At 42.0% G+C, this 25,003-nt stretch overlaps 3 protein-coding genes and 1 non-coding gene across 4 annotated transcripts; all 4 read left to right on the plus strand.

The window, feature by feature from the left end:
* Window positions 1–346: 346 nt before the first annotated feature.
* Window positions 347–10,020, plus strand: rcor2 (REST corepressor 2). The gene is made up of 14 exons (XM_088420384.1): window positions 347–417; window positions 2,754–2,904; window positions 3,863–3,919; window positions 4,226–4,306; window positions 4,403–4,455; window positions 4,533–4,694; window positions 4,766–4,890; window positions 5,893–5,959; window positions 6,052–6,291; window positions 6,383–6,460; window positions 6,533–6,590; window positions 7,625–7,692; window positions 7,768–7,917; window positions 8,612–10,020. The coding sequence occupies exons 1-14, from the start codon at window positions 358–360 to the stop codon at window positions 8,951–8,953; spliced, it is 1,692 nt and encodes a 563-aa protein (XP_088276510.1). The 5' UTR covers window positions 347–357; the 3' UTR covers window positions 8,954–10,020.
* A 201-nt stretch (window positions 10,021–10,221) lies between these two features.
* Window positions 10,222–16,625, plus strand: plaa (phospholipase A2-activating protein). Its single transcript, XM_088419605.1, has 14 exons — window positions 10,222–10,342; window positions 10,822–11,047; window positions 11,685–11,878; window positions 11,953–12,174; window positions 12,339–12,506; window positions 13,398–13,533; window positions 13,999–14,168; window positions 14,246–14,397; window positions 14,814–15,033; window positions 15,119–15,184; window positions 15,253–15,324; window positions 15,398–15,505; window positions 15,598–15,762; window positions 15,943–16,625. The coding sequence occupies exons 2-14, from the start codon at window positions 10,887–10,889 to the stop codon at window positions 16,509–16,511; spliced, it is 2,403 nt and encodes an 800-aa protein (XP_088275731.1). The 5' UTR covers window positions 10,222–10,342; window positions 10,822–10,886; the 3' UTR covers window positions 16,512–16,625.
* A 622-nt stretch (window positions 16,626–17,247) lies between these two features.
* Window positions 17,248–24,847, plus strand: haus6 (HAUS augmin-like complex, subunit 6). The gene is made up of 16 exons (XM_088422411.1): window positions 17,248–17,550; window positions 17,792–17,887; window positions 17,964–18,042; window positions 18,111–18,243; window positions 18,306–18,450; window positions 19,502–19,564; window positions 19,661–19,712; window positions 19,775–19,948; window positions 20,011–20,195; window positions 21,127–21,244; window positions 21,326–21,419; window positions 21,491–21,551; window positions 21,788–21,935; window positions 22,639–22,725; window positions 22,800–22,935; window positions 23,598–24,847. The coding sequence occupies exons 1-16, from the start codon at window positions 17,429–17,431 to the stop codon at window positions 24,059–24,061; spliced, it is 2,157 nt and encodes a 718-aa protein (XP_088278537.1). The 5' UTR covers window positions 17,248–17,428; the 3' UTR covers window positions 24,062–24,847.
* LOC148428838 (small Cajal body-specific RNA 8) lies at window positions 21,590–21,720 on the plus strand. The gene has a single exon (XR_015867973.1).
* Window positions 24,848–25,003: the final 156 nt, after the last annotated feature.

The following is a 25,003-nucleotide window of genomic DNA, read 5'->3' on the forward strand; positions in this document are numbered from 1 at the left end:
ACTCCATCCTTTTCTCGCACGTTTTGGCGACGTGCACTAACGAAATGGTGGCGTTATTTCAACACGCCCCCACAAGAGGGCGCTCCGGCAAAGGCCGTCGATCGCATTTCCAACTCAACGCTTACCTGCACATGCGAAGACGAAGTCCCTGTGAAGTGGACTTTTGTCCTCAGTTGAAAACCAATCGACGCCCACCGCGTTGAGAGCAACCGGGAGGACTTCAATCCGTCACGTGAGTGTATGAGGGAAGGATGAAGAGGAGCAGGAGGTGAAAGGGTGGGAAGAGAAAGTAGCATTGTCTTAGGATGGGGGGAGGGGAATGCAGGCCTGGGGAGTGACAAGGCAACACAAGCATGGATGGAGGATGAGGGAGAAGGAGGCCTCGTCGAGAATGAACCTTGTGCAGTGTTTGTGCAAGTATGATACTATGCGTGTGTGTGGATATATGCCCGGATGTATATTTTGTATATGAGAGTGCATGCAAATTTGTGTCTGTATGGGGGTGTGCGTGTGTACAGGAGTGTGCATATCTGCACGGACATATGGATAAGTAGATGTGAATGTCTACAAGAGTGTACTTATAGGAGTGTGTGTTTAACCGAATTTATGTAGACAACCGGATAGACAGATGAATATTAAGTCTGTCAAAGTTAAAGCCTTAACTCACTCAGTTACTTCCCGTGGCAGCTAAACTGCTAACGGCAACCCAACTCAAAGGGAAGTTTTGCCATTATGTGGTAAAAAATGTTGCTTGATACATATATCATCAGAAATTATGACGATCCCGTTTTAGTATGTCTCATTTTTTCAGGACCCTTGTATTGACACATCCTCAAAATGGAACTCTCTTTCTCTCTCTGCCATAGAATAAAATACACGCGTGTGTGTATTTTGTGCTGATGCGTGTGTGTTCTAGCCTCAGGTGTGAGACGAGACAAAACACTGCAGGCAGCAAAAAGCCGTCATATATATATATATATATATATATATATATATATATATATATATATATATATATATATATATATATATATATATATATATATATATATATATATATATATATATATATAAAACTGTTGATTCTTGTCACGACCCCTCAACGGCACACTCTTGTAATCCCCCCCATACATCGGTGCAAGCCTGGACAGCCAGCCTGAGCACAGAGACGCACACTTGGCGCATCCCTCCGCGGGCACGCCGGAAAATAGTCCCCAATTGATGGTTGTGTTTGTTCGCAAAAAGTCTTCAACACCTATCGCTGCGTTTCATCACACGTGAACACAAATGGCCCTCGAGACGAATGGTCAACTACCGGCGAAGTATACACGCGCACCACTTCTGCCTCAATCCAAACGCCTAAACTGGTAGCCTGGGAGAGGCACCGGGCGGCGGATGAGCACCTCCCAATTCCGATGGAGCTGTGCGGCTCGCCGGCTGCTTCCATTTGTGCTCCACGCCGCCTATCCACTTCATTGTACTCAATTGGACGCAATAAACCGTCAGTTGGGAAATAAGTCTTAATTTTGGCACGCCTGAAGAGATTGCCAAAGCCGACGTGAAAGAGAGAGGGCCATAACTAAGTTTGGGGCTCGGCAGCGGAACGAGGCACGCAGGTACAGCGCGACTGTTATGTTGACTCGCAACTCGAAGTAGACGTTACTAATGTAACGCGGAGGTGCTGTTAGCCGAAACGAGCTAAGTGGCTAACGCTAGCATCCCAACTCTTGTTTGGATACACAAGCCGCACTCGGAAGGAGGATCGCGGCCCCACTTCCGAAAATAATATCCACTTTTTGGCAGGTGACGTCACACCGCCAAAAAATGAAATAAATAAATGAAGTTACTGTGTCAAGGAGGAACATTTTACTTTTATGACTTGCACGAGAGTCGGTGGCTGCTTGGGCGATGTTCAGTGTGCTGAAAACAAAAGGGATGGACTTGTGCTACTCGCAATAACCATCAACAAAGAGGAGATTTAATTGTTAAAATGCTCGATGGCTTCATTTTTCATTGTTGACGTATCAGCACCATTAGTAAACATTCGTCGATATTGCGGGGTAAATAATTCAAAGATTTTATTTGAACACGAATGCATCTGCAACAATAGTTAAAACCCTGGCATCTGTTCTTTCCAACTTTGCCCCCCAAAATCATAAAAATAATTAAATCGTCTATTGATCGTTATGCTCGAGGCTACCGTCAGGGTGACCGAGGCTACCGCAGTAACTCTCCCTTGTGCTTAACAAAAGTTGTCCGCAGATTCGTCATTCCCCTTCAGCCGTAAACATTGACTGAAATGTCGTAAATGTCGATTTTGAAGTATTACTCGGGTTGTAGTGACAGCTGTTGCGAGGGGAGGGGGCATTATGGGAGACAAAGACCCCCTCAGAGAGCCTCGCATTGTCCTACTGTTCGGCTTTTAAAGACTTTTTCTTTAGGTGGTAGCGAACTGGGAGAAGTTAGGAACCAGAGTGATATTTTCCCAGCTCTTCTGCATTTCAGTTGGTTGGATGCTGTTGTCCTCATGTGACCTCGCACAAAGCTGCTGTGTATTGTGCAGTTCAATTTTTTTTTTCATGATCTTGACGTCTTTTGATGACAATGTCACCAAAATCTTATAACAGACTGCAGTTTTATTTATTTATTTATTATTATTATTATTATTTATTTTATTTTTTTACAAAGTGTGACTGCAAATGTATTCCATGCAACGAGATATAACCAAAGTGTGTTAACACTAATGTGTTCAGCGTCTGCGGTGGTGTCCTCGCAAAGCCATGCCCTCGGTGATGGAGCGCTCGGGGGCCGGCGTCCTATCCAGGAGCCGAGCCAAGACGGTAACCAACGGCAACAGTCAGCCGCATTCCGAGGAGGACAGCAGCGATGAGGATCACGCTCACGGTCCGCACAAACACACACACACACACACACACACACACACACACACACACTCGCGCCATGTTATTGCTTGAATTCACATTGTGTCACCTTTCTTAATAACATTAGTGTAAAAAAAAGAGCATTTGTGTTAGTAAATCCTCAGTTTTTTAGTTTTTTTTTAGGCCAATAAACATTAATAGGCTGATTATTTTTAAAATATAGATAATTAAAAAATCAAACAAATAATTAAAAAAAAAAACTCAAAGTATTTATATTGTCCATTGTCGTCAATGGCAATGAATGAGTTGATGTTTACAGCAACAAAGATTATTGCAGAACTTTCTAAAATCTTTCTCACATGTCAAAAAAATGTCAAATTTGACTGAGTTGCACATATGCTATACAGAGGATATTCAGCTGAAGTGGGAGCTAATTTTAAAAGGAATAATTAATATTAAGCATGTATATAAACCCTGTTGCAAAAAAGGGCGCCAATGAGCTCAAAGACCCTGATTGAGTTGCCATCAAAATGTATAATTTTGACAAAAATTCAGTAGTGATGCATTTTGAGTGCAAATATTCAAATTAGTTGAATATACTCGCAGCCATTGCTTCTAATAGGGCTTAAAAGGGGATGGGTAAGATGTAATTCATGTTGACCATACTTACCAAACAGCATTCACTGTTTCAGAAAAAATTAGATGGGCAAAAGTACAGTTTATTACTATTTAGAAAATGCTTAATATTCGGAGAATTGAGCAGAATTTGTGGTCATGTCAATATGATTTTTTTTTTAAGCCTGCTGTAGCGTGGAGTGTTTTTCAAGGAAGGTTTGGTATTTCTGTGTCATTCTGTCTTGTCGCAATCCTGTCTGTCCCGCTCGGTTGCTTGTTGGAACGGCGGTCATGTTGTCTACCACGCCCACACACATCCTCCTCTTACCTGTAGGTCTTTCTATTTCTCTCTTGCTCTTCCACAGACAGCATGATTCGAGTGGGAGGCGATTACCAGGCCCAGATCCCTGAGTTCAAACCAGGTAAAAAAACAAAAACAAAAACTAATATCAATAAATAGGTGGCTTACAAGACAGGTTTATTATAGTTGATGACTATTTAAGAAGTTGATGCACAAGCTATTAGCAGCTATTTTATGCACAAGCTATAAACGTTAACTGCAAGGTGAGGCTGTAACGAATGAACAACTTTTCAATTCATTTCACGGGGAACATGAATTCATGATCAAATTGAGCGACTACAGTCATAAAACCGACAGCTTCCCGAGTGTTTTACCTGGCGTTTTTTTTTTTTTCTTCGCAAGTTTTGAAATTCGCTTTGGATTTCAGACAGCCCGGCCCGTTACAACGAGAAGGACCAGAGGAGCATGTTGGTCTGGTGTCCCAACAGTCAGCTGTCGGACGCAATGTGTACGCACTGGCGCTTAGGCCATAAAGCATCCTTGCAATAACGCTCGGTGAGTATCCGCCTGGTTTCTCCGTTGCTCATCGTGTTGTCACATGCAGTGGACGAATACATCCTGATGGCCAAAGAAAAACATGGCTACAACATGGAGCAGGTAGAGTAGATTGGATTGCGCTTGAAGTGTTGTCCCGGCCAAGACCCTCAAGCGAAGCATGCCGATGCCGCCACCAGGCCCTGGGCATGCTGCTGTGGCACAAACACGACGTGGAACGCTCGCTGGCCGACCTGGCCAACTTCACGCCCTTTCCCGACGAGTGGACGGTGGAGGACAAAGTGCTGTTCGAGCAGGCCTTCAGCTTCCACGGGAAGAGCTTCCACCGCATACAGCAGATGGTGAGATGCCAAAAACGACCCCGCCGCCCCTGGCCCAACGCATCGCATAATCATTTGACGTGCGTTTTCAGCTTCCCGACAAGCTGATCTCGAGTCTGGTCAAGTACTACTACAGCTGGAAGAAGACGAGAACCAGAACCTCCGTTATGGACCGCCAAGCTAGGAAGCTGGTTAGCAAGAGGGAGAAAGACGATAGGTGAGAAGAAATTGTGCCTTTTAAATTATTCGCTTAATTGACAAGTCATCCATTACCAAATCAATCGACAACTCTTATATCGATGAAATAATCGTTTAGAGCCATTAAAATGAACCCAATCCTTTGATTCCAGCCTCTCAACAGTTAATATTCTTTCAATTCTGCAGTCCGATATGAAAGCAGACTTTTGTGCGTTAATCAAAATAAGGCATTCGCAAGCATCTTCTCTTACTTACCAAACCAATAAGTGAATCGCTCAAAACAAGCGTGAAGAACATCAAAATATTACATGTGATGTTGCTTAAAGTGACACTGTAAGATTTAGACTGTTTTTCATATTAAAAAAAAGTATGATAAATTATTATAATTTCAAAAACTTGGCAAATAAATGTGTTCTTAACAATCAACAGTATGTTTTAAATATAATTGTAGGTCTAGTTATCATTAAATCATATTACATGGGGGGTGGCACTCTTCCGGAGGTCGCCACTTCCACAGACAGTAGGAGGAGGAGTGTTTATTACTAACTAGCAGAAACATGACATTCTGATCACATTGGTGGAATATGAATTAAGCTTAAAAAGCTACTTTTAAAAAAAAAAAAATTCTGTCACTGACTGTTGCCTGAAAATCACATTACAGTTGCTCAGGGTACAAATAATCATAGCCCATCTGTTTCCTGAGTTTGGTCATGTGACAATTACAAGCTGAGCAGTGATTGGTTGTTTGTAAATGTTTTTATTTAATAGTTAAGAACTGAAAGTACCAAAACGTAAAAAAAAAAAAAAGTACCCATAATCAAGGAAAAAAAAAACAATTTTTGCAACGCTAAATATTTTTTTTTTCCTGATAAACTCATTTACTGCCAGTGAATACTATAGATGTCAAAAATCCATTTCAACTAAGCTTGCAGTGAACCAATTAACTCGATTAATCAATAGGAATGAGCGATTGCGGGCTCCAAAATGTTTCCGGAAATGATGAAACTTTGTTCACATTTAGCAACGACGAGCTGGAAGAAGGAGATCCCGGTAGCGACAGCGACTTCGAGCTCGACGCCAAGAAGGAGGTCAGCATCGGAGGAAAAAAAAAAAAAAACAACCACAGAATCTCTTGTCACAAAGCAAAACCAAAAGCTCACAAGACATACACCCCGCACAGGCAGCCAAACAGAACTCCAACAGCGCCACCTCGGACAAGGTCATCCCCGGTCGCTCCGGCCCCATCAAAAAGGAGAACATCGGGGCCCAATACCGCCACCACCCGCTCCGAGCGCGGCGCCGGCCGCCCAAGGGCATGCACCTGGAGCAGGCCGACATCACCTCGCTCTCCGCCTCGCACGACTCGGGCGTGCTGACGATAAGGCAGCTGGACACGCAGCTGGTGTCACTCAAGCGACAGGTGACTGGCGTCCTCGCTCGCTCGCTCGCTCGCCCGCCCGCCCGCGCGCGGCTGCGTACCAACAAAGGCGCTCTTGACTTCCTCTTCCCAGGTTCAGAGTATTAAACAGAGCAACAGTAGTTTGAAACTGAGTCTGAATGAAGGCGTCAACACTTTCAGACCCACTGAGGTATACTTTTATTTTTGAAAGACGGGATGTCACCATTTCCTGCTAAGTAACGTGGGTTGACCTCTTTTGCAGCCCACGCCCAAGATGAACGCTCGCTGGACTTCAGAGGAGCAGCTGCTGGCTGTGCAAGGTGTGTCAGTGCCTCTTGAGAATTGATCACGTATACACAATGAAATACTAATGAACAGACTCATGTATTCAAAGAGGGGGAAGGGCAATGTATTGAGATGACCTGTGAACAGCATGGTTAACCTTTTATTGGGCACATCGCTCGCTTTTGGCTGATTGGCTAAACAGGCAAAAAAGGCATTTATTAGGCACATGTTTTTCTAATTTGAAGTTCTAAACAGGCAAGAGTTTTCAGGGTTTTAGAAAATTTCAATTGTTAGTTCAATGTAAAGCAATGTTTGTTGCGGGCGCTTTCGGACGTTTTGCCTGTGTAGACTCTCAACCGAATGCGGCCGCTGTGCTCAGTATAGGGTTAACTTGAAATGCTTTTTGTAATAAGGGGTTCATTAATATTCATAATTCATAATTTATGCAAACTTGACAAAATAGAATTTTAAAAAATTAAAGAGTATTTCCTCATAGAGGGTAAATATGATATGACTTGACAGTGACTTATTGTATAGTTAACTTGAAGACAGTAATATAATTACAAAGTTTTTTTTGTTTTTGTTTTTTTTTAATGAATATCATTGCCATTCCAGCCTGGCAGAAAAAATGTAGTTAATGTGCACATTTTTTCATTAACACACATATTACTATATATTAAACAAATTTGATCAAATTAAATAGATTTTTTTTAAATGACTGTATCTCTTCACAGAGGATAAAGAATGTATGACTGTGTGATGACAGCCTGAACAGTATAGTTATTATAAATTACTCATCTTTTCCCGTTGAAATGAATGGAACTGACATTCATCAATTCCAGCCTCCCAGAAAAGAAAAATTCTATAAACACATAGATATGTATTCTCCTTCAATGTGCATTGTGATGCTCATTTTGGCTTTTCCCACTTTGCTGCATGAAGACGTGAATGAACACCACCAAATACAAGCAATCGTAGCCCGTGTGCTTTTGTATGCTAGCATGAAATAGAAAGCCACTTACAAAAATGACTTTACAGTTTGATATAAAGTTTGATGTAACTCTTGCAGCGATCCGCCGCTACGGCAAAGACTTCACAGCCATTGCCGAAGTGATCGGGAACAAAACGTCTGCTCAGGTGAGCCCCCCCCCCTTCCTTTTTTTTTTTTTTTCCTCTCTGCCACACACGTCACTTTTGCTAAAATGCCCACAGGTCAGCTCGTTCTTTGTGAGCTACCGCCGCAGGTTCAACCTAGACGAGGTGCTAAGGGAGTGGGCCGCCGAACAAGTGGCCACCCAGGACATGAGGAGGGGCGGCGAGGAGATGGCGGCCGCCACGGAGGGTGGTGCCCATGACGATGAGGTAAGGAAGGGACATTGGTGGCAAAGCCGAAAAGTTAAATCAAGGAAAAGGTGCTTACTAAAATTCCAGAAAGAATATACAGCCAAAACCAAGATTTTACAAAAATTAAATGCTTTAAAAGATACCTGGGGTTGAGAATGGCTTGATTCTTATAAAATATGAAAATACGTCTTTGGGATTTAATGAGTTTATTGTTAATATTAGGGAAAAAAATCAAAGTTTCACTTGAATTTACAAGTATTTTTATTTGTCTCTGCAGCATCACCGCTAAATGCTGCCTTACCATGTTTGCTTCACTGTTTAATTGCCTACTATTGTCTTCTTTATTATTTGCTCTATTGTGTGGAATATAAGTCTGCTCGGGGAAGTGAACAAAATAAGAATTTCATTCGTTTAGTGTTACATATGACAATAAAAATACTACTACTTGACCCTGTTGTGGAATTTTCAGGATTTATGCGAGATCAGTAAAATAGTCTAGAAAATAAATTGTGTTTTGGAAAGACATAATACATAATCAAGGCGGGTATCTCGTTCATAGAAGTTGGTGACTATCGCAGGAAGAGAGCAAACCGAGTTCAACAGATTTATCGGTCAAGGCGGTCCCGGTCTAGCTTCGCAAAGATTCCTCGTCTGCTACTTGTGATTTGGAGTACAGATATTTATTGTCGTTTTCCTCGGCCTGCTTGTCAAGGTCAAGACGGAGGAGTCGCCTCCAGACGCAGCCGGGAGCCCTTCGCCCCACTCCTCCAGCCAGACGGCCTCATCCCTGTCGCAGCCTCCGCCCTTGCTGCGCCCGGCGCCGCCCTCGGCGCCGCCGAGCCTCCTGCGCCAACCCCCTCCGCTGCAGACCCGCCCGCTGCAGAACCGGGCCCCGCACAACCACCACCCGCCGCCGCCCCTCATCCGGCCCGCCGTGGGCTCCTCCGGAAGCTCCGCCTCCAGGGCCTCTCCTCCCAGCTCGTCTCCCTCGGCCGCCCTGCAGATGCCGCCCTCGCTGGTGGGGATCAAGGTGGAGCAGGTCAACTCGCACTAAAAGAAGAAACGCACCCAAAGGGTTGCGAAATGGTCCAACATTTCCAGGGGAATTTGCTTAGGAAGATGAGTAGGGAATAATCCAAATTGGACACCTTCCATGGGAATAAATGAGAAGATCCAATTCACATTGACTTTTTAAGATTTACCCTCTGAGTGAATATTTTACTCAAGCGTTTTGAAAAAAATATGAGAAAAGCCTATCTTAGTTATTGGAAATTCCTGGTTCACGCCCTCGCGTTCCATCGGAATGTTTCCCCACTTTGGACATTTGCAACCCTGGTTCCACATAAAAGGTTTTCACAGAGTCTTGTGGGCACTGTGGTCACAACTGTCAGCTCTTAAGTGTTTGTATTCTAGCTGCACTGTCACACCTACCTCCAGACCACTGCTATTCAACACACACACACACACACACACGTTTTCATTTTTGAAACCCCCAAGCACTACCTACCCCCTTATAGTATGAACAGCCTCTGTGTTCCAACAGGAACCCTCAAAGAGGACAAAAGCAGGTACAATGATGACCAGTTTTGAATAGCTGAGGCAAAACTTTTCAGGATGGGATGAGAGGGGAAAAAAACTATGAAAATTTTCCTCCCTCTTCTCGCAGCCATGGGATGAACTGGATGAAGTTTTTTTTTTTTTTCAAAGCTAGATTTAAGATGAGATCTTTGCTAGGTATTAGTTTAGTTTGTTGTTATTGTTATTAATAACTAAGCACTAAGGAGCCTTTATGTGTGACTTAAGTTGTGAGCCGCTTTACCTCGTCTCCAACAACTTACTCAGCCAAAGTCAAATCTCGCTTTAAAAGCACAAATGAAGAAAAAGTTTAAGAAAAGACTTTGACTTTCTTGTGACAGCTGCATAGATTTCTTGATACAGGTAAAGCTTAGGAACCTGGTCCAAATTGTTGCAGTATATCGTGTCACATTTGGCTTTGAAGCTGGCTTGCTTATGGATTCCTTTCTGAAATGTTACTTTTTATTTTCATGCTTAAAAAATTGCTTGTGCATCCTGTACATCTGAAATTGTTCTGTTTCTATTTGGTTTTTGTTTTTTTTAGAATAAAGAAATTACCACACTGTTAGTTGCAGATGGTGTTTTGGTTTGTTTACATGCAACGTAAGAACAGTATAAAAATAAAATATTCGAAGGAATTTGACACGAATACACGTGAAATAGGTCTAACGTGATTGCAGATAATGACGAGCTTTAATCGCGTAACTGAAAAAGTGTGCGACGACTTTGGGCCGACGTCATTACTATGCGTTCACGTTGCTGATTATGCTTTTATCCCTTTGGAGTGGGTTCAATTTAATATAAGTGTTTGGCGAATATCGTCTGGAATCTCTACGAATTACGTGAAAGCCCAAGGTTCCAGGTGTTGGTAAAAGCCTTTTCAGTAGTTAATATCTAGATGTAAAGAGTGATGATTCATTAATTTATCTTAATATGTGACAGTCAAATTTGGAGATGTAAAAACTGCTTCAAATATCAAAATATGTTCAATAGATCTGGTGCTTGATCTCAGTCGTAATCTCAAAACTTTTATTGGAAGAAAAACATAAATAATAAGATTAAGCTAAAATAAATTGTGTTAGGTTTCTCATATATGAATTAAGTTTAGGTTTCTCCAATATGAATTAAGAATCTGCCCCATCCAATATGGCCGGTGCACTGACATCGCAATGTCTCAACCAACTCGTTGAGCTCAATTGGGTGTTTCACTTATTTTTGTTGTATATTTGTCTGTATAGTTATAAAATAAATACTTATTTTGTATTCTGTATCTAAATAAATCAAACATGAAAAATAAATAAACCATGTAAATGTCGAGCCCTGATGACGTAATTCTGCTTCCGCTAGCTTTTAGCCCACCCCGGCGGTGTCGTGTCGAAGTTTCCACGATTCTTCTGGGGTTCACAGTCAAAATGGAGGAAAACACGGCATCATCCAACTCTTATAGACTCAGGTGCTCCATTCCGGGCCACGAAATGGACGTCCGGGGTCTCGCTGCTGCTATTTTCCCGGAAGGAGCGTTCGTTTCTGTGTCCAGAGACCGGACCGGAAGGATCTGGGTCCCAAACTCAAGGTAGCTAGCTTTAGCCTGCTAGCCTACAAATCAGCCTATAAAGTGCCTATCCTGCCAAAAATGTTTATTAAGCGTTCACGAAGCAAAACCAAATAAAGTGCTTGTCATCGCACTCTTTTAAAGTGTTGTAAATTTTGCCAGAATGCTTTTTGTCCAAGTGCCACTCGAATTAGCTTTGTCATTCATTCAGTTGAAGCACTTGTTATTGTTTTGCGTGTACAATTTACTTTGTGCATCTTTGTATTATTTTGCATAAATGTCCCTCAACAAAAAGCACGTTTATCTGTCGTCCTAAAGTCGCAATACATTTTTGTTGACGTTAAGATCAATAAAGAAAAATAATAAAAGCTTGAAAATAAAGTACGTTTTCCTTTCACGTTATAAGACTTAATTCAAAACTACACCCAAAATCAACACCTTTCAGTTAGATTTCACCAATCAAATGAACTGAAATGCTAAGATATCACGAAACATTTTGGCTAACATTTTGCTAAAAATGTTTTGCAACTACTTGATGTTCAATATTTATTTCCAGTCACTAATGTGTTCACCGTGCTCCTTTCAAATGTTTTCAGCTCTAATTTGGGACTTTTTTTTTCCATCTTCTAAAACATTTTTTGTTTCCTGATTTCGGCAGCCCCGACAATGGTTTCACGGAGATGCAATGTATGTCGGGCCACTCCAATTTTGTATCATGCGTTTGCATCATTGCACCCAGCGAAATGTACCCACGTGGACTCATTGCCACCGGGGGCAACGATAACAACATTTGTGTATTCACACTGGACCAACCGCAGCCTTTATACACTCTTATAGGTCACAAAAACACAGGTGAGCACGACTGTAATGAATACGTTATTATTTGTCGTATCTATTTTCACCTTAAGTATATTATATTTCCACAGTTTGTACTCTGTCCTCTGGAAAGTTCGGGACACTTTTGAGCGGCTCGTGGGACACCACCGCCAAAGTGTGGCTGAGTGAAAAGTGCATGATGACGCTGCAGGGCCATTCGGCAGCGGTGTGGGCGGTGGCTATGTTGCCCGAGCAAGGACTCATGCTTTCTGGATCAGCTGACAGAACCATAAAGCTTTGGAAAGCAGGACAATGCGAGACGACGTTTACAGGTGGCCCAACTCGTTCGTGCTTTGTGTCTGGCATCGCGTATTATTTTTGATGATGATTTTTGAGCAAGACGTTAGGGAAAAATACGTAACACTGCAGGTTGCTTTTTGGAAGTATTGTCTTTGCCAGTTGTAATCAAAATAATGGACTTTTTGTTCTGTTTTAGGTCATGAGGATTGCGTGCGAGGACTTGTGGTGATCAGTAGCACTGAGTTCTTCTCTTGCAGCAATGACACCAGCATCAGGAGGTGGCTGGTGACAGGAGAATGTGCACAGGTGTACTACGGACACACTAACTACATCTACAGCATCGCCGTCTTCCCAAATAGTCAAGGTTTGTCAGCCTCGATAAAAAAATAAAAAGGGATAGTCACTTTAGTCGCTTGTTACTTCATATTGAGAGAAAATGACATCACAGTTGCTAAGGGCTCAGGAAATAACCAATCACAGCTGACCTTTTTCGAAGTTTGGTAGGGTGTCATTTGCAAGCTGCGCTGTGATTGGCTGCTACCTAAGCCCTGGGAAACAATTGAAATAGTTGTCTAAAGTTCTTCTTTTGAATCATAGAAGAAATGTATTCTCAAAAAGAAATACATTATCAGCAAATATTTTTTTCACAAAAAATAATCAATGTTAAGTGTCAGACCTGTTCTCAAAAATAAATTATAAATAAATATTTGTCCACAGAAAAATATTAAGCATAAGGCATCCTCTTTTGGGGTTATAGTAGAGATTTGTTCACAAAAATGAATCATTAACTTAATTTTTGATGAATATTTGTTCACATAAAATAATTAACATAAAGTGTCAGACTTCTTCTCAAAAAGAAATAATTATAAATAAATATTTGTTGACTGAAAAATATTCAAAAAACGGCATCCTGTTTTCGGATTACTGTTCACAAAAATAAATCATTAGCTTAATTTGTAATAAATATTTATGCCCAAAAATAATCAGTATAAACTGTCAGACCTGTACCCAAAAAGAAATAATTATAAATAAATATTTGTCCACAGAAAAATGGTCGACTTAAAGTGTCCTGTTTTGGGATGATAGTAGAGATTTTGTGTTCAAAGAAATAAATCATTAACTTGACAGGTAACGAGAGATGGATTTTTGCATGTTTGTATAATGTTTGTTTTATATAAAATCTCAATAAAGGCCTGTTCACGATAATCTGACATTTTATTTCCCACCCTTGTTGAATTTTTGTGCTTGTTTTTAGATTTTGTTAGCACTGGAGAGGACCGAACTGTGCGAATATGGAGGAGCGGGGAATGTACGCAGACGATCCGCCTGCCTGCTCAGTCCGTGTGGTGCTGCTGTATCCTACCAAATGGCGACATTGCTGTCGGAGCGAGGTAATGCGTTTCAAGTTTTCATTTACTTTAAATTTCAGCCTTATAGGCCACTACTTTTTACCCACGCTTTGAATCCTGCGCCTTATAATCTTTTGTAGCTTATCTGCAGTTTTTTTACACTTCAACAGGTGGCAGTCTCCACTAGTAAACACATCGGGCATATTACTGTTGTGTTGGTGCAGTATTCCAAAAGGCTGTGTCTATATATATATATATATATATATATATATATATATATATATACAGTAAAATACAAATTTAAACTGCCGTGTACCATCTATCCACGTAAACATCTGCTGTCACAGCCTGCGGTTTATACCGTTGTGACCAATACATGACAAAAATGAAATTTCTCTTTTTAATTTTTGTTGGTGTGTATCATAATCCGGGGCGTTTTATAGTCCAATTTAAAAAAAAAAAATAATTCATTTCGTCTTGTGGGCTGACTGTTTTGTCCCACCTCAGTGACGGAATCATCCGCGTTTTTACGGAGGCCGAGGACCGCGTGGCAAGCGCTGAGGATCTTCAGGCCTTCGAGGATGAGCTCTCAAATGCCACCATCGACCCCAAAACGGGAGACCTCGGAGATATCAAATTGGAGGAGCTTCCTGGACGGGAACACCTCAACGAGCCTGGTATTTTGTTTTAATCGAAACAGCAGGAGAGTTCTAGCGGGGTGGTTTTTCTTTTTAAATACTCATTTTCATCCCAGGGAATCGCGATGGACAGACCCGGCTGATTAAAGATGGCCAGAAGGTGGAGGCGTACCAGTGGAGCGTCAGTGACAGCCGCTGGGTGAAAATTGGAGATGTGGTCGGTGGATCTAACCAGCAGAGCTCCAAGAGTGTCATGTATGAAGGAAAGGTGAGGCCACAAAAAAGGAACGGAGGCATTATGAAAAGGAAAAGACTGCTTGACCTGTCGTCTTGAGCCCTTGATGAATGCTTGAAGAAGCCCAAAAATTCATTCGAAAACGAATGGAAATAAAGTTAATTTGCGGTATTTTTGTGTTTTATAGGGCTGAAGGACTTTGAAAAATAAAAAAAATGAGGCCCTTTTTTCCTCACCATTTTCTGATTGCAATTTAATAGACCAGTGATTAAATAAGTTAAATTTGAAAATATATTTTGAAAGTTGCATCCATGCTAAATCTTAAATTTCTTAATTGTACATAAAGTAATTTAATTAGCACGTTAACTCTAGACAAAATAAAATATTTTACTGCTTAAAATGAACATAGAAGTGGACTTTCCCTTTAAAACTTTGTGTTTCCCCCGCAGGAGTACGATTACGTCTTCACAATTGATGTGAACGAGGGCGGTCCGTCCATGAAGCTGCCTTACAACGTGTCCGAGGACCCCTGGCTGACGGCACACAACTTTTTGCAGAAAAACGACCTCAGTCCCATGTTCCTCGACCAGGTTGCTAATTTCATCATCGAAAATACCAAAGGACACGTGGTGGGACCAACACAGCCCGCTGGCGGGGACCCTTTCACAGGTGAGGAAGAAAAAGACATTTTGCTACGTTAAATGCGTCAGAAAGGTTCCAGGATTTATTTATTTTTTTTAAATCGGGCTGACAGGAGGAGCTCGTTACATTCCGGGGTCCACGGACGGAAGGCCGAATTTTGGAGGCGATCCTTTCACAGGTACAGTATTTAGCTTCAAAACAGAGACGTTGAGTTCCCTATATACACGGCCTTAAAACCGGTCCTAGGTTCTGGTCGTTACATCCCGGGTTCTGGGCCTGGAGTGGTTGCACCTGAAGGCGTGGCAGATCCCTTCACAGGTGAGACACTTTCTCAACCATCCCGATGCAGATAGAAAGTAGATCGGCCTTTTGGATTTATTTCCTCCGACAGGTGGAGGTGCTTATTCTTCAGCAGCACTCAGACAGAAAAGCACCAATATTTACTTCCCTAAGACCGATGGCGTGACCTTTGAGCAAGCCAATATTGCACAAATTGTTGGTGAGCGTATTTGGTTGCTTACAAAAATCGTTGCCTCGTGCCATCTTTGCAGCAAATCTGGATTTAAAAAAAACAAAACAATTATTAACCAGGCAAGCTGAGGGAGCTGAATGTGGGGGCCCCTCGGGAGCACAAGCTCTCTGAAGACTTCCTGGAAAATCTGGAGAGGCTGGTGGCGTCCGTCTGTGGCCCAGACGAGTCCCCGCCAACAATTCAACAGATCAACACCCTCTGGAAGGCCTCGCACTGGCCTGAAGGTATATGTCGTCTCCTACATTACCCACCCACCCAAAAAAATAAAAAATAAAAAAAATAAAATATGTGTGTGGTGTCCAACCAATGGCTTGCGGGCCATTTTGTGGCCCTCTGTTCATCTTTTTTTGTGCACGATTCACGTGCCGTAGTATTAAATGAGGATTTCTTCTCCATCTCTTTAGATATTGTGTTTCCAGTCCTGGACATTCTCAGGCTGGCCGTGCGCCACCCGAAGGTCAACGAGACCCTGTGCGGCGAGGCGGAGGGCGTCCAACTCTGCAACCACCTCCTGAGCCTGATGAGGCCCGAGGGCCGGGCGGCCAATCAGATGCTGGCGCTGCGGATCTTGTGCAACTGCTTCAGCGGCAAGCCCGGCCAAGCGCTGCTCATGTCCCAGCGCGAAACCGTCCTGTCGCGGGCCGCGGACCTGGCCGCCGTGTGCAATAAGAACATCCACATTGCCCTGGCCACCCTAGTGCTGAACTACGCCGGTTGCCTGTACCACCAACCGGACCTGGAGGCCAAAGCCCAGTGCCTGTCCGTGGCCAGTCGAGCCCTGGAGACCGTGCAGGACAAGGAGGCTGTCTTTCGGCTGCTGGTGGCACTGGGAACCACGGTGGCCTCCGACCGAACGGCGCAGGACCTGGCCCGCTCCCTGGGGGTCAACGCGCAAATTTCCCGCTACTCGTCCGTTTCCGATCCCTCCAAGCTCGGCGAGTGCTGTCAACTGCTTTTAAAAGAACTGCAATGACAATTTTATGGAAAATCACTTTCTGACAACGATGAGCTGTTTTGATGATCGCCGCTTGGTGAAAACTTTGACTTGTATGTTCTGCAATAAATAAAAGGACTCACTTAAGGGCAATCTTCAATTGCAAACGGCCTTCACCTGTGTTTGAACGCAAAAATCGCCGGATTAATCGCGTGAAAAGGGGAGGAAATCTCAGGACGTAGTTGCTCCTCCTGGTTGTCGTTAACTCATTCTGTCCTAAAGACATTTTTATGCATCTTTCTAGTCAAGATAGTGAATCCCGTTTATTTCTTTGTCTAGTGTCAGCGTAAATGAGTTAGAACAAAAATTTGTTTACATTCAGAAATATGAAAAATAAATATCATCATTGTACTTTCTAATAAAATATATACATAAGTCGCACCACGTAGGAGACGAGACATGCTATACGAATACCCGAAGGAGATGGTTTACGTGAAGGTGGTATAATCGGTGTGTCATAAAAACACAGTTGTGGGCCAGCGTCAAAATTGTTGCATTCCCTTACCACTAATGGCACGAAATTTAACACATTCTTGGTTTAGAGTCAATACTTATTGTGCAACCAAAAATTGATTTACTTTTGCAGCGTACGTGGTACTGCAATGATACTCCACTCCGCTAAGAGCGTTTGTCAAACAAAAACAAAACGGAAGAACGTCATACTAGTGTCCGTTGCAAACCGTAGAAGAAGAAAACTACATCCGGGTAGTTTCTTTTTGTAAAGTTTGGCGGTTTACGCCCTGCGAGCAGTTGTTCATTTTCGACGAAAATGTAGGGAAGTTCTTTTAAATCGACAACCGTCGAATTCTGTTTTTGTTTTTTTTTGTGCTAGCCGTCGTCAAAGCAAATAAGTTTGTCGTCTCGGTATTGATGTGGATTTTTTTTCCGAAGCAACAATGGCGAGCCAAACGCAAAAACACAAAGGGAAATATCTGTGGTTTTGTCTTCTTGAACTGGGTTTCGAGCCTACATTTTCTGCAGTCACTAAAACCGCCTCAAAACACACCAACTTGGGACCGTAAGTTTTGCATTTTTCACACGGTGGAGATTTTCTGTTAACCTTTGCGGTAAATTTCCATTGGGCGTTGAATGTGTGAAGCTCGCCACTTGGTGGCATCTTGCTTCTAAAGTGAGTTGAGGAGCTTCATTTGTCCAATTGGAGTTTGACATAAATTTCTGTCAGCCACGTGTTTTTATGTTAGCGCATAGACAACATTTCCTGAAATTAAACGAAACTATTTCAATTGTTTCCTAACTAGGAATATGTTCGACAAACCCAACAAGGATGCCTTCCAGATAGTTATCCAATTCCTGTTGGAAAAACTTAATCCCATGCGTTTTCAGCAGACGTACAAGTAAGGAGACATTATTTGGATCTGTGTGTCCTACTGGATTTCTTTTCATGAACTGTCTTTCCTACTTTTTTTTTAGATTTTGCCTGCCTTCCCTTACCTCTAAACAAGATGCAGAGTTTCGCAAATTGACGTGCGCTTGGCTGCGAGATATAATGGTGAGGATTTGAAAGTATTGGACGAGCTGTGGTCACTCTGTCCTGATTGTTTTTTTTTTTTTTTTAAGGTTGAAACGGGATACCCAGGCTCCAAAGTCCTGGCGTCGTTGTTACTCTCGCCCGGAGGCCCCAAATTCGTCAGCTTGATGGTCCATTTAGCTTTGCACGTCATGCAGCAGGAAATGAAAACGTTCACCACAGGTAGGCTCTGAATAACGACACTTGAGAAATTCTTGCGATTCACCTTCAAACGTTTGGTTCAGACGAAAGCTGGGTTCCGGAAGCCGTGTGGAAGCCGGCGTCTTCGTACAACATGGCGGTGAAGAGACTCCACGTGGCCAAAAAAAAGTTATTGAAAGAAATGACACACCAGCATCGCTTTATTCTGGAGGCGCAGGAAAAAACACAGTGAGTTCTTGGGTGACTGAATTTGAATGTTTAATTTAATAATTGTTTAATTGTATGTTTTGAAATTGCAGTTTTTTTTATCACTTTCTGTTGGTCAAGGCAAGATTGTATGACAAATTTCATGAAAACAAGCATGTCATGGTTTAGATTTTCCGCGATGAGATTTTTGCAAATCTTGTATAATAAAATAGTGCCCAATAAATCATTTATAAACCTTTTTGTAATTTTATGAATACAAATTAATTTGTCAATAAAACTTAAATGTAATTATTTAATTAAGAATAACATTAGAAATAAAAAAAATAACTAAATTTTCCAGCTTTCAATTTTCATTTACTCAAGCACAGACAATGCAAGCTAGCATGCAAGTGTGGACCAGGTCTCTACTTTGTAACTAATAAAGGAAAAGTACGAAATCTGGCTTCCTCCACACCGGAATGAAACAAAGTAATGTGAACATCTCCTCTTATAAGGTGGGTGTGTATTTAGTCTTGCAAAGGCGGTGTATAGGCAGAATGAGGGTGTGTTACCGTCACCATCCCTCTTACAAACCAATTGTATTTGCAGGCAGGTGCTGAGATCGCACAACGAGCAAGTCATTATTAAAAATGCATCACTGAAGGAAAATAAGAACAAGTATTATCATTTTAAACTCTTTTAGTGCCAAGCGTTATCAGAAAAGAGAAAATCGAGAGGACCAGTATATTTAGCATTATCACTCATCTTTCAAGGCCAGCAGAATATTTTCTGCTATGTCTGTGTAAATATGGGTTGTATCATGTGAAAGATTGACTTCCATTCTTTACTTTGAATTGCATGTAGATAATAGCTGTGTTATAAGTGTGGAAACACTGCCATCCAATGGTCACAGTTATCACTACAGTGCTCAATTGGCTTATATTAGGTAAGCATTAGTCAAGGGTGTCAGCTACCCTCCATAAAAAAGTTATTTGATCAGGATTTTTCTTATTTATTCAAAGTTGTATTTCCTTTATACGGGCCTTCTAAAACTCCCGTCAAGAGGTCAGAATGTTTTTGTTTTGTCTTTCAGGGGTGTGTTAAATTCTCTGCGAGACCTGACAGCTGAGCATAAGAAGTATGATGAGCTACTCCGGTAGGTTTTTTTTTTTTCCTTCTTTCCTCATTTCTGGCTATTGTTACATGATAATGCAGCAGTCAATTAGTCAGTTTTATTTTTATTCCTATGCAGAAATTGCGACGCTGAGTCCGTCCAAGAGGAATCCGCTGATAAACCGGAAACGGTAATGTTTAAAATGCGAGTCGTGTGAGTTTGTTTGCGTTTCTCACTAATTCTTGGGTTTAGGTTCGATCACTTTGGGCCAACGTGGATGGAATGCTGTCTGCCGCCGAGCGGGACCGACATGTGTTAGAAAGCGTCCTGGAAGGAGAAGTGGACCAATACGCTCTGGACGGCGCCGGCCGCTCCTTGCAAATCCCCAATAGCCTTCTGGAGAGGATGGCGGAATCTTCGCAGCAGGTGAGTGCGCCGCCGCCCCGACCGGACGCGTCTTTTTGAGTGACGCCCTCGCGTTTTCCCAGTTGACCTCGGGGCCGGTGTACGAAGACGGTCAGCTGAAGCTCCTGTGCCCCTTGGAGCTGATGACGCACTCCCTGCGCCTCCTGAAGGAGGAGCCGCACGGGGGCCTGCCGCAGCTCAGCCTGTCGCAGTTGCAGCAAAAACAGCAGCAGGTGGCCCACCAGCTGCAGGAACTTGAGCTCCTAAGGTACGCGATCAAAAGGGCCCGGGCAAATATACGAAACAATCTTAATCACCATGAAATCGATTCGATTTTAAAATAACATTTGATAAAAATGATTATCCATTGATTTGAAAGCTTAGGATTTAACGACCTAAACATAGCTTTAATTACAACTTAAAACAACCAGAAAATAACGGTAAAGTCAAAATAATATATGAAAATAAGAGGAACGTTAAACAAACAAAAATAAATCTACGGTCTGCGTGCCGCGGCCGTGCCGTGGTTCTGTGTTTCTATGGCGATGTATACATTAAGCTAGTATGGGAAAGGAGGTGTCATATTTGAACTTAATTTAGGGGATACTTTATGTATTCAGCCATTTTAGCAGTGAAAAGATATGTTTCTTCAAAAAATTTGAATACACAATGAATACTTTTAAAAACACATTTGCCAATTGCTGTCGACTGAACATGACATCACTTAAGGCCCAGGTAACCACCAATCACGGCTTAGCTTGTGGAAGTCACTTAACCCAAACCCAGAAAGTGAGACCAGCCTTCAGAACACATGATGTCATCTAAAGTCAACATCAAGTGGCAAATGTTTTTTTTTTAGTTATGAATTGTACATGAAATAGAATTTTGTTATCACATTAATTATTGACAAAATCATTTTTTTTTACTGCAGAAAATAGCTTAAGTATAGAATTGTGTTAAGACAATCGTTATCACAGATTTTTAAAAAAAGTATACCCATGAGTAGTGTTGTATTTCCTGTGTCTGTAAATGTTACAACAGCATTTGTGTAAATATTTGTTACTTCTGTAACTTCTTGCTAATTTTCTCTAAGCCTGCTGATGCTTTTTTCATCTTGCCTTTAGCATTAGCGCACATAATGCTCTTTGAACAAAGCATGACTTGTATTTACAATTACCGTGTGTGTTTGTATGAACCAGATTAAAGATTTCAAAGGAGGAAATTCCTGAAATGATGACTGGCATCAAAGAATTGGAAGAGGAGTTGGACAGGAAGTGGGCGGGCACATCTTTAGTCCCGTTGGTCAATGACGAACCGGTGAGCCGCGTTTGGAATCTCAGCACTGGGTCAATTTTTAGAACCGAAGTCTTATTTTAAAGCTTTTTTTTTTTTTTTAAGGCACTTGGCTTTCTTTCCCCAATGGCTCGCCTGTCATTTCAAGCTACCGGCGACACCAGTAGTGTTTTCTCACAGTTTCCTGCTAAGCTCCCCGGTGAGTGGCGTTCAATGACGACTGCGACTGCAACGCGGCTTGGTTTTTCATGTCTCCTGATGCCCGTGCAGAGAAGTCTTCGGAGTGTCATCTGGCAGAGGCTGAAAGCAATACTTCCACAGACATAAAAAGGTAACTGCCATCTTTTTATTGATTTATTTTTTTCGCGGCGGGAGGCAGATACCTGGGCAGTCCTAAGCAGTGCTCTGTCCATCACTAGTCCTCCCCAGAGCATCCGTGCTCTCTGATGACTGTGGTGAGCGGAGAGAAATCACCACGGACAGATACGGAGCAGACACTTTTCGCCTCAAAACGCCGGTTTTTATTTCCTAGCATCAAATGGTGAATAAAAACGTTTTGTTTGCAAGCGATTGTTGCCCGGCAGCAGAAGAGTGCCCGCAAGGGGGCGGGGCCACGGAGTCGCCCCGAGCCGACTCCTCCCTGAACTGGCTTCTCCACACGCCTCCGCCTACGTCTCCGTCTCCTCCTCAGGAGCCGTCGCCCCAACTACAACAGGTGCTGTTTCAATGTCACATGACGCTTTTGCTTCTCGCAGGCAAGGTTATTATTGAACTAGCAAAATCACTAGAATTAACTTGAAGAAAATGTGTGCAAAATAAATAGGGAGAATATTGTTATTAAAGAACAACAAAATGGTCGATTGGTTTCAGTTCATCTTTTTCTTGCTATTTTCTTCGAAATACACTCTTTGGAAGCGTGAAATACTGCACTGCAAAGCTGTTTTAAAAAAAATTTTTTACCAAGTGGTATTGTTCAATTGGCAGGTACCCTTGTAGCAGTAAATAAATAAATAAAGTCCACGTCATCAATTGGGTTTATGACTTATCAAAAGGGGTTCAAGCGAACTGATTTATGAATGGTTGCTTTTAAAATAATTTTGCTTTTATTACACAATACTTACTGTGGTTTTATTTATTTATCTAATCATAATAAATATCCAAGCATTGTTAAAAAATATACTGAAATTATGCATTTTTAGAATAGAATCCCTTTATTTTCATTGTACACAGGTATACAACAAAATTAGGAGCACTGTACCAATTGGTGCACATTAATAATATGAAGAATAAATAGAATAAAAATAAAATATTTCAAACTAATAAGAATGAGCAAATGTGCTGTAAAATATTACTAGAACGGAACAAAACAACTCAGAATTGAATTAAAAACAGCAAAATTCTTCTGACCCTGCTCACAGATCGCCGTGAGAATGACCAGCCTCAGTCCTTCAAAAACATCAAAGAAGCCAACATTAGACATGGAATGCGAGAATCTCGCCGACCAGGTCTGATATTTATTTCTTTGTTTCGGGGTTCAAATAAGGGACAGCTAAGCCATGGTACCAAACGCATGTCAAAGTTTGCAGATGCCGTAACCGCGACCAGTCCGACGGCCGGCGAGCGGGCTGGTTTGGAACTGGAGGGAATTCTCCACATCCTACACGGCGATCCCTTCAGCACCAGAAAGCAGATTCCTCGCACACCTGAAAGTTTGAGTGAGTTGCCCGTTGCTTTTCCTTCTCTTTCAGAAAGGTACAATAAAAGTTGAGTTTGCTCAGCGCCCGCGCTTGTAACGCAGAACTCATCTCATCATTTATGTACTGAAATGAGTAGAAATGCCAACAATCTGTTCCAGCATGCCCAAAAATATATTTAACTTTTTCAGTGCCATCGATGAGAAGCCGATGAATAATAATAAATTATTTATTTATTTTGTAATGGAGGGTACCTGACACCCTTGACCCTAATATTAAACCAATTGAGCACTCTGGTGATAATTGTGTCCACTGGATGGCAGTGTCGCCATACATTTGACACAGATATTACACATTTGTAATTCTAAGTAAGCAATGGAACTCTATTTCATATGATACCACCCTTGTTTACATAGACATAGCAGACAATATTCTGTTGGACTTGAAAGATGAGTGAAAATGCTAAATACACTGGCACTCTACAAGAGGCTGATTCAAAAACATTAAAATGCAGAAAATACAAAAAAAAAAAAGACTTTTTTGATAACTGATTTGATCTATGGTGTCAGAAAAAAAGGCCCGATATATATCTTCTTGTTCTGGTGTGCTCGCATTGGCCACAAGGGGCAGTGTAGTTAATCATACAAATAATAAAACTGTCATAAAACCTCTTGCGTTTGTAGTTCAGGATGTGAGAAACTCCTGGCAGAAGGCGCTGGAGGAGGATGACGCCAAGAAGCACGACGGCAGTATTTCCAGCCACCTATCTACTCTCAGTGAGCCTTGCGGCGATGGCGCACGGCGGCCCGGAAGCTCACGCGCCAGCCCAACTGGCGAGCGCCGCCCATTTTGGAGCACCTTGGACACGACCGGCTCCTTCAGCCTCCATCAGGAAACGCTGCCCGAACTGCCCAGCTGCGACAGTCTGCTGAGCCTCGCAGACGACGAAGAAGTACCGAACGCCAGCGGATCACCCAAGCGCCTTCTTTCGCCATGTGACGTTTCGGCTCTGAGCGCCGAGCGAGCGTCGGTGCCTGCCGTTTTTTCGCTCGATATCGACGCGCTGGAAAAGACCTCGCCACTTAAGAAGCTCGAGTCCCTCCCTCCTCTCATCACCTTCTCCCCGATAGACGATAAAAACTTTTAAGCCTTACCGCTTTGTACATACTGTATGTTTTATCAACTCAAATTATCTTCTGGTTCGCAGCGGGCGGTCCCTCAGATTCCAACCTTTATGTTTAGAGAAGCATTCACATGGTTCAAATACTCATCTCTGAATAGAAGACATTCTGCTTTGTTTAAAGCTGTTTTAAGCCAGGGAGACGGAGATTCAGTGAAACGTTAGCGCCGTTTACAAGGTGCATGCTTTTTGATTTGAAAAGTTGGAAAGAAGGCATGAATTAAAAATACAGTGTTTTGTTTTATGATTAACTCAAATGTTAATAAATACTTCAAATTGTAACTTGTTTTGTCTCAGTGGTACACATTTGGAAGCACGTCGTGTCCCAAATTGCAAGGAACTTGATAAGTCAAACTGGTTTGATGTAATTTAGCACTAGGAAGTCCTTTGTTACTTCCGATTCTTTTTTAGATGCTTGCTCTATATTTGTTTTTCCGATTACTTTTAATGCCTACATCTGTACATCCTACTTTGTGTAAAAACCTGTGGTAGCAATGCGAGGTGTATGCTTTTTATTTTTAATTGAAAACATTCTGGTAAGGAATTAAAACGGGACACAAATGTAATGACACAATGCGAGTACTTTGGATTCAGATGTTCAGGGAGGGACGTTGACGTACTTTTATTGTCAAAAAAGCGCTTTTCAGTCTTGTTTCTAAACGAAAAATAGCAAAATGACTTGTGATATTTAAAAAATGTTTTGAGACAATATATGTTTTAGGTAATAAATAATTAAAAGCCCAACTTTTGTTATGTTTGTGGTACGTATTTGGCTGGCTTTTTTTTATTGTGCCAAATGAGTGTGAGTTATAAAAGTCAAGAGTCTGTACTTTGGGGTTATTAATACGCACAAAAACCATTAAAGTACTGCTTCGTAGGTGGTTTAAAAACTACTCAAATGAATGCAGT

The sequence above is a fragment of the Hippichthys cyanospilos genome, chromosome 1 (genome assembly GCF_059441005.1).
Source record: "Hippichthys cyanospilos isolate Australia breed blue-spotted pipefish chromosome 1, RoL_Hcya_1.0, whole genome shotgun sequence".
NCBI lineage: Eukaryota > Metazoa > Chordata > Actinopteri > Syngnathiformes > Syngnathidae > Hippichthys > Hippichthys cyanospilos.